The sequence below is a fragment of the Haemorhous mexicanus genome, chromosome 6 (assembly GCF_027477595.1).
Source record: "Haemorhous mexicanus isolate bHaeMex1 chromosome 6, bHaeMex1.pri, whole genome shotgun sequence".
Taxonomy (NCBI): Eukaryota; Metazoa; Chordata; class Aves; order Passeriformes; family Fringillidae; genus Haemorhous; species Haemorhous mexicanus.
Window position 1 is genome coordinate 31,893,825 of NC_082346.1, and position 17,300 is coordinate 31,911,124.

Genomic DNA, 17,300 nt, shown 5'->3' on the forward strand with positions numbered 1-17,300 from the left:
ACCCAAATGCTAATCGAACTACTTAAACCCTCAGTGAAAGCACAGACAAAAGCTCCTCTGGCATCTCCCCAAGCACAGCGCCCTGGCCCAGGGCTCCTGTGAAGGTATGCTGCAGCACGCTCACAGACCCGCCTGCCTCTGCAGAGCAGCATGGAGAGAGGGGCAGGTTTGGCTCCCAGGTGCCTGTGCATGCCCCACCTCGGCTCGCTACTCCTCTTTTCTGCCATTGTGAAGTGACTGCAATCACAATCCTTCTCAGAAACATGCACAGAATAACGTGTTATGTGCACTGGCACCCTGTCCTCACGAACAGGTAACAGCAGAGTAGTTCAGAGCGATGCTTCCTTTCACCCCAGCCTGATGCAGGGTTGGGGATGGTGTGGGGAGAGAGAAGGGTGACTTGGTAGACTGGAAATGATAACTGTTTCCACAGCCTGGGAAACACACTGCATTATGTTTCTGGCAAACAAGGGTGTTTAAGAGACATGGCACATGCTGCGCTACTTATTCTTCTTCACAAATGGCCCAGTGGAGCCAAAAATCAAAACCATTTCTTGCTTATTTGTTCAAATTGTCAAAATATTTGACTGAATGAATGTCAAGCAATATCCTGAAGACAATACTTCATAGAAGGAAAGACAATTTGGAGATCGCTGTGTTCTCTCATTTCACTGCCCTTTCCAGAAATGGAAAATCCTCCTTGCTGGTCTCCTGGCTGTTGTGTGGCAGGGTGGACAATGCCAGCTGACTACAGCCACAGCCACTGACTTATACGTTTTTCTACATACCTTACCATTTGGGCGCTCAGGCCCGTCTCCATTGTCACTGGTAGCTTGACTCTCTCCTGAAGGGTTAAAAAAGTTTTTCTTTTAAATATAGAGACAGCACTGGCTGATTAAACCCTAGTACTTCTTATGCATGTATTTTGTTAATGCTTTTGCGTGAGAAAAGTAATTCCTATATTATTCAGGCATGCTCTCATCTAGGAGAAGCAAGATTTCTCAACTCCTGTTTGGATTGAGTTGGGAATACAAATTTAAGCAAAGTTTGTTAAATGCCATATATACTAAGAAGTTAGACAAACCTTTTTAGTAGGTATGTTTGAGTGTAACTGAGACTAGAACTGAGATTTTATGATTTTGATGGCTTACAGTTAAGAATGAAACAATGCAATATAATATAAAGAAATAATCAAGCAGCCGGTCAGCCAAGCAGGACAGGCTTATACTTTTGAACGCACTACACTTTTGAAAATTATGAGAAAAGCAGAGAATTTGAAAAACACTGTCAATTTGGGCACTTTTTTTGCTTGTTTTTAAAAGTTATGTTGGTAATGATAGAGCTTAAATCAGAACAATATGAACAGACTGCAACTTAAAACTTTATCTGGTCTTTTCATTTAAACCCACAAAAATGTAAGTACAGGCTGGAGTTCATAACAAGCTGGACCCTTTCCCTTAGAAAAAAAACAGAACTAAAACTGAAATCAAATGCTCAGTTTGATTATCCAACTGTTTGGCACAAAGGTGCACCTGGCTTGTCTTTCTGTGGTCTGAATGAAACCCAGAGGAACATTAGGCCCTGACTGCTAGACACAGCTCCCATGCTTCCAAAAGTTGAGCATGAAAACATAGGTGGAGGACAAGATCTCTTCCTGCAGGAGATACATGCCCTCCCTCACGTTACACTGATAGCAGGAAACTACTGTAGCTGTTGATACATCAGCAACAGCCCTTGAATATTTCTGCCTGTCATCCAGATTTATTAAAAGATCACTTCCATTTGAGATTCTCCAAAAGCATGTGGTTTTTTTTTCTGATATGTCGTATATAAGGGTTACACAAAAGTAAATATGTTACCACTTTCACAAGTTGTGGGATGAATTAAATCATCTAGAATTTGGTAATGGAAGGGCTGTATTTTCATTTTGACTCCCTAGGAACAGACATATGGTCAATGTCCAGCAAAGGCTAAAATTCTACTGGACCATAGCTGTGTACCTTGTATGCAGGCTTTGGGAAGGGATTTCCGTACCTGCTGAAGCAATGAACCATTAGTGCAGCAGTTGGGATAGAGCAAGTGAGGCAACCACAATGTGCCTTCGGTTGGAAAGCAGCTTCAGGGCTAAATGGCAGCCTCGTCAGACATTCACCTGGTTCCACTGCTTGCATTTACAGCTCGGGAGAGAGCTCAAAGAGTGTGGAAATTCTGCAGCTAAATAGCCACCTTCTTAGCACCCTGCTCAGCACAAATCTTCCCTGGCACCTGATTAGGAAAACACTGCAGGGGATTCACAGAAACAGGGGCTGGGGTCAGGAGAAAGCATTAAACCTTTGCATGTAACTTTTCATGTGACCGGGCTGGCGGGCCAGTGACTGTGGGCTCCATTGGCAGGCAGTGGCTTGTGGAGAGCTGGGAATTATTATATAGGATTGGGAGAGAATGCCAGCAATGCACACAGAGCCCAGGGGGGAGGATGAAAGGCAAACGCCACGCAATGAATGAATTCAGAAATATGCATGCAATTTCTGAATGACTTCTTTCCCTTTGCTGAACCTTCACACCAGTTTCTGCAGCCACCAGTGAAAGCCTCACGTCCCGTGCTTGAGAAGATCTGTACCAACCCCTTGGCTCTGCCAGCCCACACGCTGCTCCCCAGCGCCTGCCACTGCATGGGCGCAGGCCGCCTCTGCTGTCAGCAGCAAGAAGAGCACGGTGTTGGTGTGCCATGAATGAGGGTCCTTGCCAAGACACCAGTGAGTCCCCCAAATGCAGCTGCCCTCAGGAGGAAAGCGGGGTGTGGCTCTTCTGAATGCGGCAGCTCCCACTGGTGGTGGCAATGCTGTGGGGCTGTGGTGAAACCCATAGCTGAGGGCAAGGGGAGAAAAATTCAGTGTTGCTGCTTCAGCAGTCTGAACCAAGCAGTGCCACAACAGCCCATTGGCTGGGGGCAGAGCTCAGCTGGTGCCACCTCCATTGTCACCATGGTGGTTGGGGGCCCACCTGTCTTACGGCTGGCCTTCCCAGGTGGCTGCAGTCAGATGGGGTGCACTTCGAAAGCACACTTAGGAACAGTAACTTGCTGCTTCCCCACAGTGTTTAATTTTGGAAAGATGGGAGGAGGGCCATCTAGAAACGGTGTCCCTGCAGCTCCTCACTTGGCATAGTAGAACCATCTTTTATTATCCTTTGGGGCTACAGCTGAAAACAAAAAATGCTTTCATTTCACTTTGGCAGCAGCTCTGGTTGTGTGTGCTCTAGCTGCTTCCTTAATTACAGTGGTTGTTGACAACTTCTGATAGAGACCCTCTCTTTGAGCAGTCCCCCCACTCCCCCACTCTTTTTGCAGTCTGAACACATAACAAACTGGGACAACGTTCTGTAAAAATAAGCTCACTGTAACTCAGTGATTCCCATGCCACAGTTATGCTCTCTTCTGTCCTCTCAGTTTGTGCTGCTGCTGTTTATTTCCTCTTTCTGGCTATAAGACGTTTTATTTATTAGTGCTGGATTTCCTGTTGCCTGCAGCTGCCCGTTCTTTACTCTCCCCAGTGCATTTTGCCACGAGAGGCTGTCTGTAGGTTTGCTGTCCCACTGACTGAGGTACTCTCGTCAAGTTTGGTTGGTGGTTGTATTAAACAACACTTGACAAAGAGGGGGCTTCCATGGCAACCTGGGCATACAAACCATCCTCCCCTCAAATAAACCAAAGGCTGGCATGGTAAGCTCTCAGAGGCAGAGGAGGGGTCCCTTTTTTATGACTTACTGATGCAGAGATTATGCTTTTTCAGATGGCAGGAACACTTCTTGTTTTGCTTGCACACACTGCACCACACAGTGGAAGTCAGCTCTTTGACTGGACATGTCTGCAGGCCTGACTAAAAAGTGGTTAGAAATTTGCAGTTATTTATATTTCAGACTGTGGGCCACATCATGCTAGAAACATTATGCAGACTTTACACATGGGAGGTTCATGAGTGACTCCCCTGATCTTTTGTGGACATTCAACATCCTTGTAGTAAACAGAAAAATTGCTTTTACCAAAAGTGAGATCATGAAATGGAAAAAAACGTTTTGCTGCTTTGAACATGATTTCCCTGCTGGAAGGAAGAAGGCAGCAAAAGCTCTTTATGCTCTGGGCATTACCAGCAAGGCCAGCTGGAAAAGCTCACTCATCGACACTGGGGAGAAGTGCTTCATCTAAAGTCTCTGTTGTCCAGTAGCTATCTGGTATTATTTCAAATGGAAGAGAATAAGGTTGAAGCAGCATCTAATGGTAATATCCTCTTTCTTGTGTTTTGTGTGTAAGGTGCTGCCCTAATTTTATCATCTTTCTTTCTGTTTGGAAGGGATTTCATCTGAAAACTGAATAATGAGAATTAGGGGTGAAGTGAACCCTAAGGCATGGAGGTGTGTTTTACAGTGGTGCAGCCATGGTCCCATCAGGATGTGATCTTTTCAGCTGTTGTTCCTGGTGGGCAGTTGCTGGCAGAGAAGCTCTGCAGGTGCAGCACCATTTAGACACTTCTTCCTTTGTGTCAGATGTTCAAGAGCTGCCCATGACCATTAAATAGGGAACAGTCCTCTGACATCTTCCAGGTAAAATGGAAATGGGAGATCCTGAGCATTTGAATTATGAAAGATCCCAGTGTGTTACCTGCAAGCCAGTGTTTTAACCCCAGTGTCCTGGCCAAATTCCAGCTCTGCTAATTACATCCTGCCTATGTGAAAATTCCCCTGCATTAGTACACTGCTTTCTTCCTCACTTGTTTTCAGCAGCTGTGTGGAGTTGCCAGGTGCGGCGAAGCGCTTGCCATGTTCCACCTCAGGCCTGGCTGCCTTTCAGCAGAGAATGAAATGAGCACTGTGCACAGCATTTGCACTGAGCCCGGATCCTCTGCAGGGAAGAGTGCTAGAGAAGCAGCCTACCCAAGGACCAGTGCTGGAGCCTTGTCACAAAAGGTAACAGCGTTAAGAGGCCCAAGGTTCTGGTGCTGGGGTACATTGTAAGGTCACTGGAGAGACAGGAGGACTGATTTTCCTCCCAATGTCTCTCATCTGCAAGGGTTGGAATAGCTGGTACATACTGATCTGGTATTGGTAGCTGACTGACTTCAGGTTTGTTTCCACCGTGTGAGAAGCTCTCAGTCCTGCTTACACTGGTCACTGTCAATATACATCCCGCTTTGCATGACTGGTTATCTATCATTGTGAATGAGGGAAGCTAAGGGGAAAATAATTTAAGAGCTTTAAATCTATAGATTTGTTTCCTCATCTTCCACTTCATCTCATGCACATTGTTTTTTGCTTGGCCCTGTTGGTAACAACTCTCTTCAACTAACCATTAATTCCTCTGGTAAAAATCTCACTCATACCACTGGAGGAAAACTGGCTGATGGATTATCCCTCTCTTCTGCAGAGGTAAAAGAGATGGCTGCAGCTGTAGTTACAGGATGGCAATAATAAGAAGCAGTGAGAAATGCAGGCCACATACAGAAGAATAATGAAATTGCATCTATTCAAGAGTGACTTATTGGCTCATTTGTCTGATTTTCTTGCCAGCCAAGCTCTCTTGTTGATGATGGCATTTTTACTACAGTTCTGCCTGAATATTATATGGAAGTACATACAAACAGGTTTGAGGTTGCTCCCAACAGATCATCAACTCCACTGGCAGCAATGGAGGCAGAAGATGCCCAAGGCAGATAGAGCAGTGACTTGATTTTTTTTTTCCCCACCTCACATCCCTCTTTGATCTTTTCAACATCTTAATTCCATGGGACAGCAGTCGTGAGCAAGGGTGAAAACCCAAGGTTGTCTCAATGTGTGATGCCAGCATGTTTTCACTATATCCTATAGGGAATTAGAGCAAGTCTTGGAAAGGGAGGGAATGAGTGTTGTTTGGGGTGTAGGAATGTGTGTTGTTTTTGGTGGAAGACAGAAAGCTGGGACTCAAAGACCCAAGTTCTGTTACCACGCTGCCCCTGTGACCTCAGCAAAGCACAACTATTTTAGTCTCATTAGCCCTCTCTTTAAACTGTACTTCCTTCATGGGGATGAGAAGAAGGGGATTAAGCTTAAATTCACTAATGTTTGTAAAACATTTTAAAACTTGATGGAAATTTCCCAGGTAGTGCAGAGAGCATTGAAAAGCCTATCTCCCTCTCCAACTGCAAACAGCTTTGCAATATGACAGAAATAAGTGAAAACTCCTTGCATTCTGGTGTTTATAATAATGAAGACTTCTAACTTCCCCTCTCAATCCTTCCATGTTTTTTTTTTAAATAGGGAGAGACAGCAATGAGAAATTTTAGTCTAAACAGAGTGCAGTTGCTCCCTGGAGACTTGAATGCATCTCAGTGGAATTTTCCCTGCCTTCAGTCTATTGTACTTCTTAAAGGTCCTGGAAACAGACATGTGACTGTAAGAGCAAAAAACACTTCTCTGTCTGAGTGCTCTACCAAATATTTACAAGATACTCAGATAAAATGGCTACAAGCAAGTTCAGCAGGGTTTGAGTGGCTGGTAGTACAGCACTGTCAAGAAGAAAATCTAAATCTTAGCTAAAACAAAATTAAAATTACATGTTACAAAGGTCTCCTCAAAGCACAAAACTAGTAACACTGAAGCTGCAAAATTGCTCTTCCCTAGGGTGAAATGTATTACTTTTAGAAGTAGCTTATTGAAATGCAGTAGCTTTCTTGTTGTGATGGAAACTTCCTTGTTACAGGAGAGCCCAAAGCTGTGTGAGCAAGCGTGCAAACAGAGAGCTGCAGAGATGGCCTCTCCATGCCATCTTGTCTGGTGGCTGGGAGTGATGCCACATCAGCTTCCACATCTCTGGCACTGCCAGCCTTACCAGCGTGCAGTACTTTTTAGTAGGGGCCACGTGCTTCCAGGAACTCTCTCATCACCCCCAGACAGCCCAGCAAACAGCAGATGGCAACCTGCCTGCCTGGCTGCCCCAGGTGGCCTCACTGCAGCTCATTTCCTGGCTGGGTTACCTACAGCCACTTCGGCCGTACTTCAGACCTCTCATATTCCTGTACAATTCTCAAGAGGGTGCTCAGGGAGGCTTTGCCTGTGATGGCAGAGGACAGAACCAGCCTCTCAGGCCAATGGTGACTGCAATGGCAGCTGGCACTAACTGAACCCATGGCTTTCCTGTAGGCTTGAGAGCTGGGAACAGATCCTGATCACAGCACAGCCAGTGATGCTTTTAGTGGCCTTGAGCAAGTCATACATTCTCTAAGTCTGTAAGATGAGTAAACAGTTCTGTGGTTTGCAGTCATGTTGTGAATACTTCAAAAGTGCTTTGAAGACAGAGAAAGCTGAGCAGCTGTAATACACTTCGATCTTCCCACCATTTAGATTGCTACCTGATCTCCTAACATTCTGAACAGCCTGAGCCCAGCTATTTGTAACTCTTACATCATCTCTGATGATTTCCAAGTGAGTTACAGGAGTAAGTACTTACTGTACTATTGCTTCGTAATCAAGCCACTGAGTGGGCTTATCATTCTCTTAAAAAAAAAGAAGTGAACATTTCACAGTGTTTTGGGCTGTGGACACTCCTGTGCTTGGCCATTGGTTCCTCCAAACTGATGATGTGGTGAGGTGAATTAGGAAGGCACATGTGGCCTACACTTCTTCAGTATGTTGTTCAGAGGCTTTTATTATTATAAGTCACTTAAATTAACCTAAACAAAAGACAGGTTTTTCATAAGTTCAGAGTTAAGTATGGCCCCACATATACAAAGAACAGCACTTGGTTTTAAAGTTAGTCTTTGAAGAGATGAAAGAAGAAGAATGTTCAATCTCTGCTTCACCAGATTTTTGAAAACCAATGTCATCATTCGTTCAAGTCTTTGGGGAAGTTTCATTTGTCCTTTCTATAGATTTGATGTATTTCTTGAAGTCTCACCAGTAGTGCTGGGTAAAGCAGCATCATGTAAAGTATCTTTCAAGGCAGTGTTCCTCACTCGTATGGGCTGCAGGGCAGGATTGGTTCCTTCCCAAACTAAATTAGTTTGATCCTTTCGGTCTGAAACACACAATAAAGACAAGACACCTCAATCACAATATTTCTGAATGAGATTGCAAAGTTGTCGTTTCCTCCAGCAAACAACCACTTGGAAACCCATTTAATACACAAAACAAATCAAGGTAATAAGTTCACTATGAACTAATGGTACTGATCTGCTGAAAATTGATTGATGTGCATAGAATGATCCTCTTTTTTCTGCCTGTCTAGTTATCCTTCTAGTTACCAGTGTGCAAACTCTCCTTCTCATTCTGGCTGGCAAACTTTCTGATGTGCTCTAGAGCCAAACTTTAGACTGGTCGAGGCCCCTTTACCATTCTTTGCCAGAGCTCTCCAAAGGCCAGCATGTATTTGCTGAGAATACTGTACTTGCCAAGGTACTTGCACCACCTTATTTTCCAATAAAACTGATTTTTGGTAGCCAGTACCTATGAACAGAGAATGGGATGTGCAAGAAGATGGACATTCTCTACTACAGCTCATGTTTGACAGTTCAAACACATTTTCTAGAATTAAACAGAGGACAACTTATAGTAATATATTTTCTAATTAATAGCAAGTTGCCTTGGATTCAGAGAGAATATTATGGCTTCACTTTACATGCTTTATTAATACCTAGGCTGAGATCAGAGCCTGCTCCCAACCAGTATAATCTGCTCCTCTTCTAGTCTTAGACCTCTGTCAATGACAGACTGTAAAGTGCTTTGGGATGAAGCTCTCTTTGTAAATAAAGGATATTATATGACTGATTAGACACTTTATGTAGAAAACAGACTGTTGTTTGTGAGAGGAAATATTTAAAACCAAAACGAAAGCCTTCCTGAGCAACCTGCAAAGTGATGAACACAAACTGAAGAAACACACACAGTTACCAGGACCAAAATATCCAAGGTACTAAGCATCAGTCAGATCATGTCATGTCCTCAGGTTTGCTGCTATTAACTGTGTTGCAAGGCATCTCAGGCCTATTCAAATACGTTTTTCTTTTCCAGTCTCTGCAGCTGACACACTGAGACAACCTCCATCATAGCACAGAGAGCCCTCAGGAGCCTGAAGGACTCTGCAGAATAGCCAGCTCAAATCTGGGCTGATTCCTACTGTGCTGTTCCAAAGCTTTGAAAAAAGTCAATAAACCTGAAAGGAGGAAAGAAAAGGCAGGATATTTGACAGTAACAAGCCATGATTAACAGAGGTGATATTGTAGAAGAAACACGAGGTTTATTACACAGGTTGTCTAAGCTGTGTCTCACATTTTCCTCTTGCTCTTTAGCCCTGTTTGTTAACTATATGAAAAAGCAACTACACTAGAAAAGAGTTGCTCCTATAGCTGTCCTGGTATAACCATACTGACAATGTTGATAACTCTCATTTCCCATATTCCTCAAGGGAAATATGCTACACTGACAAAAGCACCTCTAAGACTGTTCAAAACAGCTTTGGTATTTACTGCAAGGCACCTACAGCATTACCCAACTGTACTTAATGTTAATATAGCGCTGGCTTGACAACCCAAAAAGTGTACAAGAAGTCCTTCTGTGAATTTACTGGGAGAGAATAAGAAGTTTTCTATATTCCTTCTAGCTTTGGGAGAGGGCTGACAGGAAATGTATCTGAGAACTTATTTCAATAAAAAGATAGGAAAGAGTAAGCAAGCAATTCATTCCAAAGAAACAGCTTGTAGTGAGCCTCTGAGAAGTCTATATTCTCATCCTATTACAACAAACAAACAAGTCCCCAAGCCCCACTCTCTAAGCAAGGGAACAGAAAATACCACCTATCTTCAAGGAGGATCCAGACATTCCATAGTCATGATATAGTAGGCTTATGAACATTGTCATTCTTAGTGCATAAAAGATAACGAAAAATAGTTTTGTAGTGTCATATTAGCCAACTACTATTTTGAGCTTTAGATTGCCCAGTAAATGTGCATTTTCAATATTTTGTCTCTTTTTGCTTACTTGTTTGTTTCTGTTAAACCATGATGTTTAAAGCAAATCACAGGAATCTTGGAAGTCTTTTTAACACCACTGCTCTTTGAGCAGCATCACTCAGGAATTCCAGGCCAAATGAGTCTCAGGTTTTGTAAAGTGGATGACTATAGTTTTTAACTACAAGAATACCATAGCTTTTTTCTAGTTTTCAGTAAGGTCCATTTTCCACCAAACAGGGTTTGTATAAGAAGATATGTATGATACCACCCATCCATAATCACAAATTATAAAACATAACACAGGGTTTTTTCTGGAATAGCTGCTGGTTACTAACAGGCGCTGAACAGTTCCCATTGATTTTGTGTGGAATAGCAATCTCCAGTTGTATCTGCACCTGAAGCAGACCTATGTGCTACATAAAACTGCTTAGATTTCTACTCAGGCTCTGATTTGATCTTTTATTATCTTCTCCAAGTGATTCAGCTTGGAGAACTGGCCTGATTATATCAGTATAAGCAAGGACATGTAACCCTGTCATGGGGCTAGAAGCCATTGCAAAGTTATTTGTACTGAATTTATGCAAATCAGCTTCAGTTTGAGGTAGTCTGGGGGAAGTCTGGGGGGATTTCCCTGCTTTATGTAATCATTGTTGCTTCTTAGCTTCCTCTATTCACATAGCCAGGAGACATAGGCTTGACACTGCTTGGTAGTTTCTCAAACTCAATTTGAAAGCAAATGTAATGTGCTCAGCGACCTACAGCAGTCTTGTGGCTTTCAGTAAATCCTCAGATGCTGCTGCAATGACATCTGGAATGAAGGAGGCCTGAAGGAGCAGTAGGGAAATAAAGTTCCAGACTTCATTTGATGGCATACTTTGACAATGGTCAGCAGCCAGGAGGATCTGTGTCCTATCCCTCAGCTCTAACTCTGGCCTAGCCAGAGCCCTGATTTCTCAATTCTCAATCCACACAGAGTGATGCACCTCATATGCAGTGAGCACTGTCAGTTCACTCTCCAGAGTGCCAGGCATTTACGAGGCTCCTGCGTACCAGACTGCAAACACACAGAACTGGCTGCCCTCACCTCCCCATGTGGAGGTGAGGAGCAACACTCACCTTACCATCTGCTCAGGTGTCTCCAGACCCACCAAAGATATTCACTGAAATGACAGGCTGGACAGGTAGAAGCTTCAAGGCAAGTAAGAGAAACCCTCTATCTCTTAGCAGCCCACAGAGAGTTCTGACACCCAGGTAAGCCTGCTCAGGGCTCTGCTGAGTATCACTCCCCACACTGTATCACGCTGTACACATTGTGGTGTTATGATTCCAAACTGGAAGATTTATAATTCAGCAACTATTCAGATTCTGAGAAACACACTTACTGAAAACCACCAAGCTAAGGGAAATACGACAGGTGAAGTCAGCCTGGTGGCACTGAGGAGGAAGGAAATCTCCCTGCAGTGTGCTGATAAGAGTGTGCTTCATATATACACTGTTCAATCTGCACAATCTGCAACTGGGAAAACACAGGCTAGCTGAAGGAAATTCAGCTCGGGGCCCTAGGGACTGAATTAGTCTGTTAAAATGCTTTGTTGGTTTTATTTATCACTACTTAATTAGGATGCTTGACCAACACACTGGAAAGATAGTAACTGTTAAATATTCAGCAAGCTGACCTTTCAGTTACAATATTGCAATTCTGAATAAAGTTCATGGAAAGTTTGTGCTTCCTAGGTACTCCAACAAAGCCAAAGGGAACTAGACTGGGCCAAAAAAATAAAAAAGTAAGAAAAAAGTAGGGCAGTACTGTGGAGACCTGCTTAAAAATCCAAGTCTTGCTATGGGCTCATTGAATGATCTCAGACAAGTTGTTTCCTGCCCTGTGCTTCAATTTTTCCCATCTGTAAAAAGAGTACAACAGTGTTGATCTTCCTTGTAAATCGCTGAGATGAATGGCTAAAAAAGCAGTAATATATTATTAATTACTTATTATTTCTGAGAAAGAAAAAGCAAAGAGAAAAAGTCATCAATCGTTCAGGGTTTTCTCAATCCTCATTTAAAAAAAAAAAAAAAAAAAAAAGAGCACAACAGAATGTGAATTTCACCCAACAGAAACTTTTGGCAAATTACCTTTAAGAAGAAATAATGGGTACACAATTAAAAGAAAGTTTAAAGTGAGCAGACACTCAGGAAAATGCTCCAGATGGTGAAATGAGTTAGGCTGCAGAGCAGGCTCCCACAGGAAGAGATGAAACCCCCATTGTTTGAGACATGTGAAACTGAATTCCTCAAAGTGCTGGTATATACAATACAAGGAATATTCTACACTGTCTCAAAGTACAGTGGCACTGTGATGACCTGAGAGAACTGCACCTTCCATTTCTTCAATTTTAAGAGAGAAATAACTCTCTCTGACTATGGAGAGCTGTCGACTCATTTATCAATAGAGTACCTGAGGAACATCTGCTGGGGAGTAACTACACTGTGTTTTTGCAGGAGATGGATTCATCAACCCTTAATAGATCTTTCACATTCCTAATTCTGATATTTGAACTTTGTATGAAGAGGGGAAAGAAAGCCCCCCATTCTCTGGGAATTACAGTGTGTATCCTACTATTTATTTCCTTTATTACAATCTAAAGAGAAACTCAGTGGCTTGATTTTTACAGGCAGTGGTTTGCAGAAGAAATACCATTATTTTAATGGGAACCAAATGAGCAATCATTACATAAATGGCATTATGAGACACAGAACTAATGCTGAAATGTTAACTGCTTGGGTGAAACTCATCAAGATGGGAACTGACAGCAGCGTGCTGGAACACTGGGGTTTCTCCACACTCAAGATACTACTGCAAATATTCCCCAGTGCTGTTGATGCTAGTTCAGCTCCTCTGGAGGTAGCTCTGGAGGGCATCTGACCGCTTCTGTTGCAACTGGCTTAAAATCTTAAGACCATCTCTGAAATCCAAATTCAGAGCTTTGGGCCAGTTTTATTGAGAGAACTTGATTAACAGGTTGGAGCGGGTAGAGCAAGAAAACTTTTTAAAAGGAACTGGAATTAGGGTTTTAATATCTTAATTTCCTCTTGGTCTCATATCTGCTGGTACACAAAAATATGCTGTGAACTGATTCAGTTGGCAGATGAGCACTAGTGATCCTGTTTTACTCTATTCGCTTGGGCAGGACAGCCATGGAGTGCTCCTGATCCCTTCTCAGCTCCTTGGGCAGGAGAGCTGGTGCCAGGAGCAGCAGGATGTGCAACCCAGCATGCCTTGCCTGCTGCCTCCACTGAGGAGGGCTGGCACTGCCTGCACTTCTCCCCGCCCCGTTCCTGGCCAGAGACTCAGCAATTTCCTCAGGAATGAATCACGAACAAAAAACCAAACAACAGCTATTTAAGAAGGTTTCGTCTCCCTCTGGAACTGTCCTCAGAAGTATCATATTCCTGACAGTTTATTCTTCAAGAATTTAGTCATCTAAGGTTACAGTGACTCATGTGATGAACCTTCTGCCCATTTCCTGGAAAGAGTCTTGCATGGTTCTCTACACCTCCTGCCATTTTGCTTCAGGGTCTCAGTTCTCACTTCATTTTCATAAAGTTCAACTTTCCTTCAATTTTGGGGTGGAGGAAGAAGGCAAAAATATCTTGAGTGTACTCAAATTTACAATGTAACCAGAAAGCTGTGTGGTGAAAGAAACATTTGGAAAATAAAGATGGATACTGAACCAGAGAACCTCTTTTGGAAGTAGCTGCCTCTTGGGCTGAAATATGGTTAGAAGCAAAGGAGCTGGTCTATAAAGTGCTGTGTGGTCCAATATGATCATGAATTTACCAGGGCTGTACCCTGTAAAATGAAAATGAGAAAGATTTGAGGGCTCTCTCAATCATTGCTTGGGTAGGTGTGACTCACCCTGGGCAAATGCCACTGATGACAAGCACCCTGACATAAAATATTGAATGAATTGTGCTGGATGTGTACCAAAGTAACCATTTTACATACTGGGGCCAATCTGAAAGAGACTTCTGTGCAGAAAACAACTGCTTCCTTTCCCCAATGGAAGTTCAAAAGCTGCTCACAAACAGCTTGAAGGATATTTCAGCAAACTGTGAACTAAGTGGGGTTGTGCTATGCCTACAGCAGACAGCTGCCTGGACATCAGCAATGCCCAGACCATCCCTTATAACCCATACAGAACTGATACTGCTGCCTGTTTATATTACAGCTAAAGCAGGGAGTGGGGCTTTAGTATTCTTGATAAAATATCCAGAAACATGTGAGACTGTGAGCACATCAACTTCATTTCCAAAGCGTGAAACAGCTCAGCAGCAGTGCCAGTGCATATGACAGATCAACTCCTTCTACACCTACGTGGACAGAGAAAGCATCCTGACTTACACTAACTTGCAGCAGAGATAGTTAAGGAATTTACAGATCTGTTTGACAGGACCAACATGTCCAGTGTCCTTACAGGATTATTTCAGTGCTCAGTTATACCAGTGTAGCTGGCACGTATACTGGTGTGTGTGTGTATGTATATTTATCTACATACACACACACACACACACACACACACACACACACACAGACACAGACAGACACACACACACACACGTCAGTACATATACAGTGTATATGTAAGCATCAGAAGTCTGTTCCCTCTGAAGGGATATAGTGCCAGGCCAAAGCTGGCCTGACATTCTTCTTTTTTTAAAAAAAGTAAACTTCTACAAGCGCCGATTCCAACAGAAATGTTTCCATGATTTATTTTAAGAAGAGAACATTCCCCTGCAGTGCTCACCGCAACCCAAACATTGCAGCACTGTGCAAGAGCATGAGAATCAGAGAGGAAACTTGAGAATCTATTTTCACTGCTTCAGAAGAGAAATAAAAAGAAGAGTAAACAAACAGGAAAAGCAGTGAAAAATAAATTTTATTTTAGGGGTGGCTGTAGTGTTTTCTGCAATATAGCTAAGGAGAGTAGACTTGAAGCGTGCAGACATTTCTATTGATTTCTGCAAGACATGACTAAGTGTGTGATGGGCACTTGTGGGAGCCATCTACACTGTAAAAGAGAGATTTCTTTTTCTTTGGTTCACCCTTCCTTCTTCTCATACCTTACCTTTCACATCTGAGAAACTGAACAGTAGACTGGAAGAAATTGCCTCACTGTTTTCAGACCTAGAAAATAATTTGAAGCACAGGCAAGCTATGCAGAGAACAAATTCCTCATTGGTGGGAGAGCACTTAGATCTTGAAAGTAATGGGAAGAGTCTTTCCTCTAAATATCTGGAGCCCTCTATTGTACAGAAAGAGGCACCAGCCCTCAGTGCTACTGTTTGTTTCTTTGCTCAAATTTGCAACAACCAGCAAGCCTTAGAAGGAAAAGAAGGGTCATATGTTAAGAGAAAGAACTAATGAGCAAGCACAAGTTCCTGACATAACTACTGGCTGCAAGCACACACGCATGCAGACATGCACACACAGCACACAGGGCCTCGGTCTGAAAGATCTGTGTACTGAAGACAGAGAAAAAAAGTGAGTGAAGCCTGCTCAAAAGGAACCGTGAAGACTGATCTTGTGGCAGATTAGTGATTTCACCACAAAGTTTTTGGAAGCTGTAAACAGGAAATGGTTAAGTAAAAGCAGGTGGAGCATGCTGATTGCAGGAACAATGCAGGAAACTGGTGAGTGTATGAATGGATGCAAAAAACCTGCTCTTTTGCTCAGACCTTGGCAGTCACTGTAGGCCCACTCCACCTTCTCCTAGTCCTCCCTCTCTACCTTTATCTTCCCAAGATACAGTCTCAAAGTCAGCAAACACCTTTTGCTTGAGTAATCTGCTCTCCTTGAAATTTGGAACCAGTTCAGGAGAGTTGGGAGGTTCTGCTTGGAAGGCAAGAAACAAGAAGGACTCACCTAGTTCAACAAAACTGAGTTAGAAAGTATCCAGCAGTATCCACTGCCTGCCAGGAGTTTCAGGTCTGAGGAGCCAGAACAGCATCTCTGGCTATTGCCCCAAGTGCCAAATTCCCAAGGGTATTTAGTAGAACAGTCAGTCAGAGAAACATTAGTCCTTTGGCCCCTTCCATTCAAGGGGGCTCCCAAAGCCCTAAGCTGTAGGGATCATTCTCCATCTCCACCGAATCACAGTCCCTTCTGGGAGAGAGCACTGCAGCTGTTTAATAGCTCTCAGCAACAGCACACAAGCAGATGGAAAAGAAAGTGAAATGTGCAAGAGGCATTTTTTCCATGTTCCTTCTAACCTTTCCTCTCTCCTCGTCCATGGCCGTTTGTGCCAATTCCAGACTACTCCAGATATGTCACCAGTCTGCAGAGGCTTGGCTCTGGAGATAGGGGTCTGCTTGCCAATGTGCAGCCTTCCCAGTGCTTTCAGACCCAAGGGTCAAGTTCTTGCTGCCACACTCTCATCCCTGGCTGTGCTGCCAGATGTGCTGCAGGATGAAGGGCAGACATGCTGCCCTTCAAATTCTGCTTTTTTCTAGATGAGTATGGTGTTGATATAAAATTGCTTAACATAGACAAGACACTCTTTCCTTCAAAGTATACTAAAAGTCACATTAGTGCTGCGAGAAAAGTTAAGAAGTACATGGATTAGTTTGAATCATTTTGACCTTGTCTACATCTTAAGTATTGGATGGTAATGCTCTGTTGGCAAACTCTCTCTTAGATATTTCTCCTCCTCTCCTACACATACATTAAAAAAAGTAAAAATCTGTTTCTTCTTATATTCTGAGCAAAGAATGGCAAATGAGCAACTATGGAGTTACAACTGCACAAACAAAAAGATTTTTCTGGCAGAGAAATCTTGCAAGGAAATCCTGCTCTTTTTTGACATTGTTATTTTGGCAAAATTTACCAGGTGTTACTGGGAGTTCAAACTTTTATTGCCTTTTTTGTATCTTTTGAAACAGAGAGTTACTCTATACAACCTAACACTTCTTAAGTTTAAACTCCTAAATCCTAGTCTAGACAGGACCTTTGGGAGTAAGGTTTAAACTCACTGTGAGCAATCTCCCATATCTAACACTTCTGCCCAGGCCATACCTTCCTGGGAATGTCCTGAGAAAAGTTGTGATCCGAGACCAGCACTCCATACTGCTGCCCCCATGGGAGAAAAGAGGTGGCACTGCCAAGGAAAGGCTGGTATGACACCTTCTGCAAGTGCCACCACACTTGTCTAAGATGCCATGGGACATAAATGGACAGAGAGGATGAGCGCTATCAGCTTTAGGTGGATGGCAGGCCAGCTTCAGGTAGTTAAACCTTGGCACTGACTTCCAGGAGAAAACAGTCTGTGATTC

At 43.2% G+C, this 17,300-nt stretch overlaps 1 protein-coding gene and 1 long non-coding RNA gene across 4 annotated transcripts in view; one reads left to right on the forward strand and one right to left on the reverse strand.

Moving 5' to 3' along the window:
* The window catches only part of RAD51B (RAD51 paralog B), a 386,354-nt gene that overhangs the window by 17,875 nt on the left and 351,179 nt on the right, over positions 1–17,300 (reverse strand). For 2 of the 3 annotated variants that reach the window (XM_059849718.1, XM_059849715.1), the window contains one exon: positions 7,658–8,044. The exons of the other annotated variant lie outside the window; for it this stretch is intronic. In XM_059849718.1, the coding sequence (XP_059705701.1) occupies positions 8,021–8,044 (24 nt within the window). In that variant the 3' untranslated portion in view covers positions 7,658–8,020. Of the gene's footprint in view, positions 1–7,657; positions 8,045–17,300 lie in introns of those variants that run through there. 3 annotated transcript variants of the gene reach the window in all.
* On the forward strand, positions 4,784–13,710 carry LOC132329065 (uncharacterized). The gene is made up of 2 exons (XR_009486951.1): positions 4,784–4,962; positions 13,160–13,710. It is a non-coding gene; the product is annotated as an uncharacterized LOC132329065 (long non-coding RNA).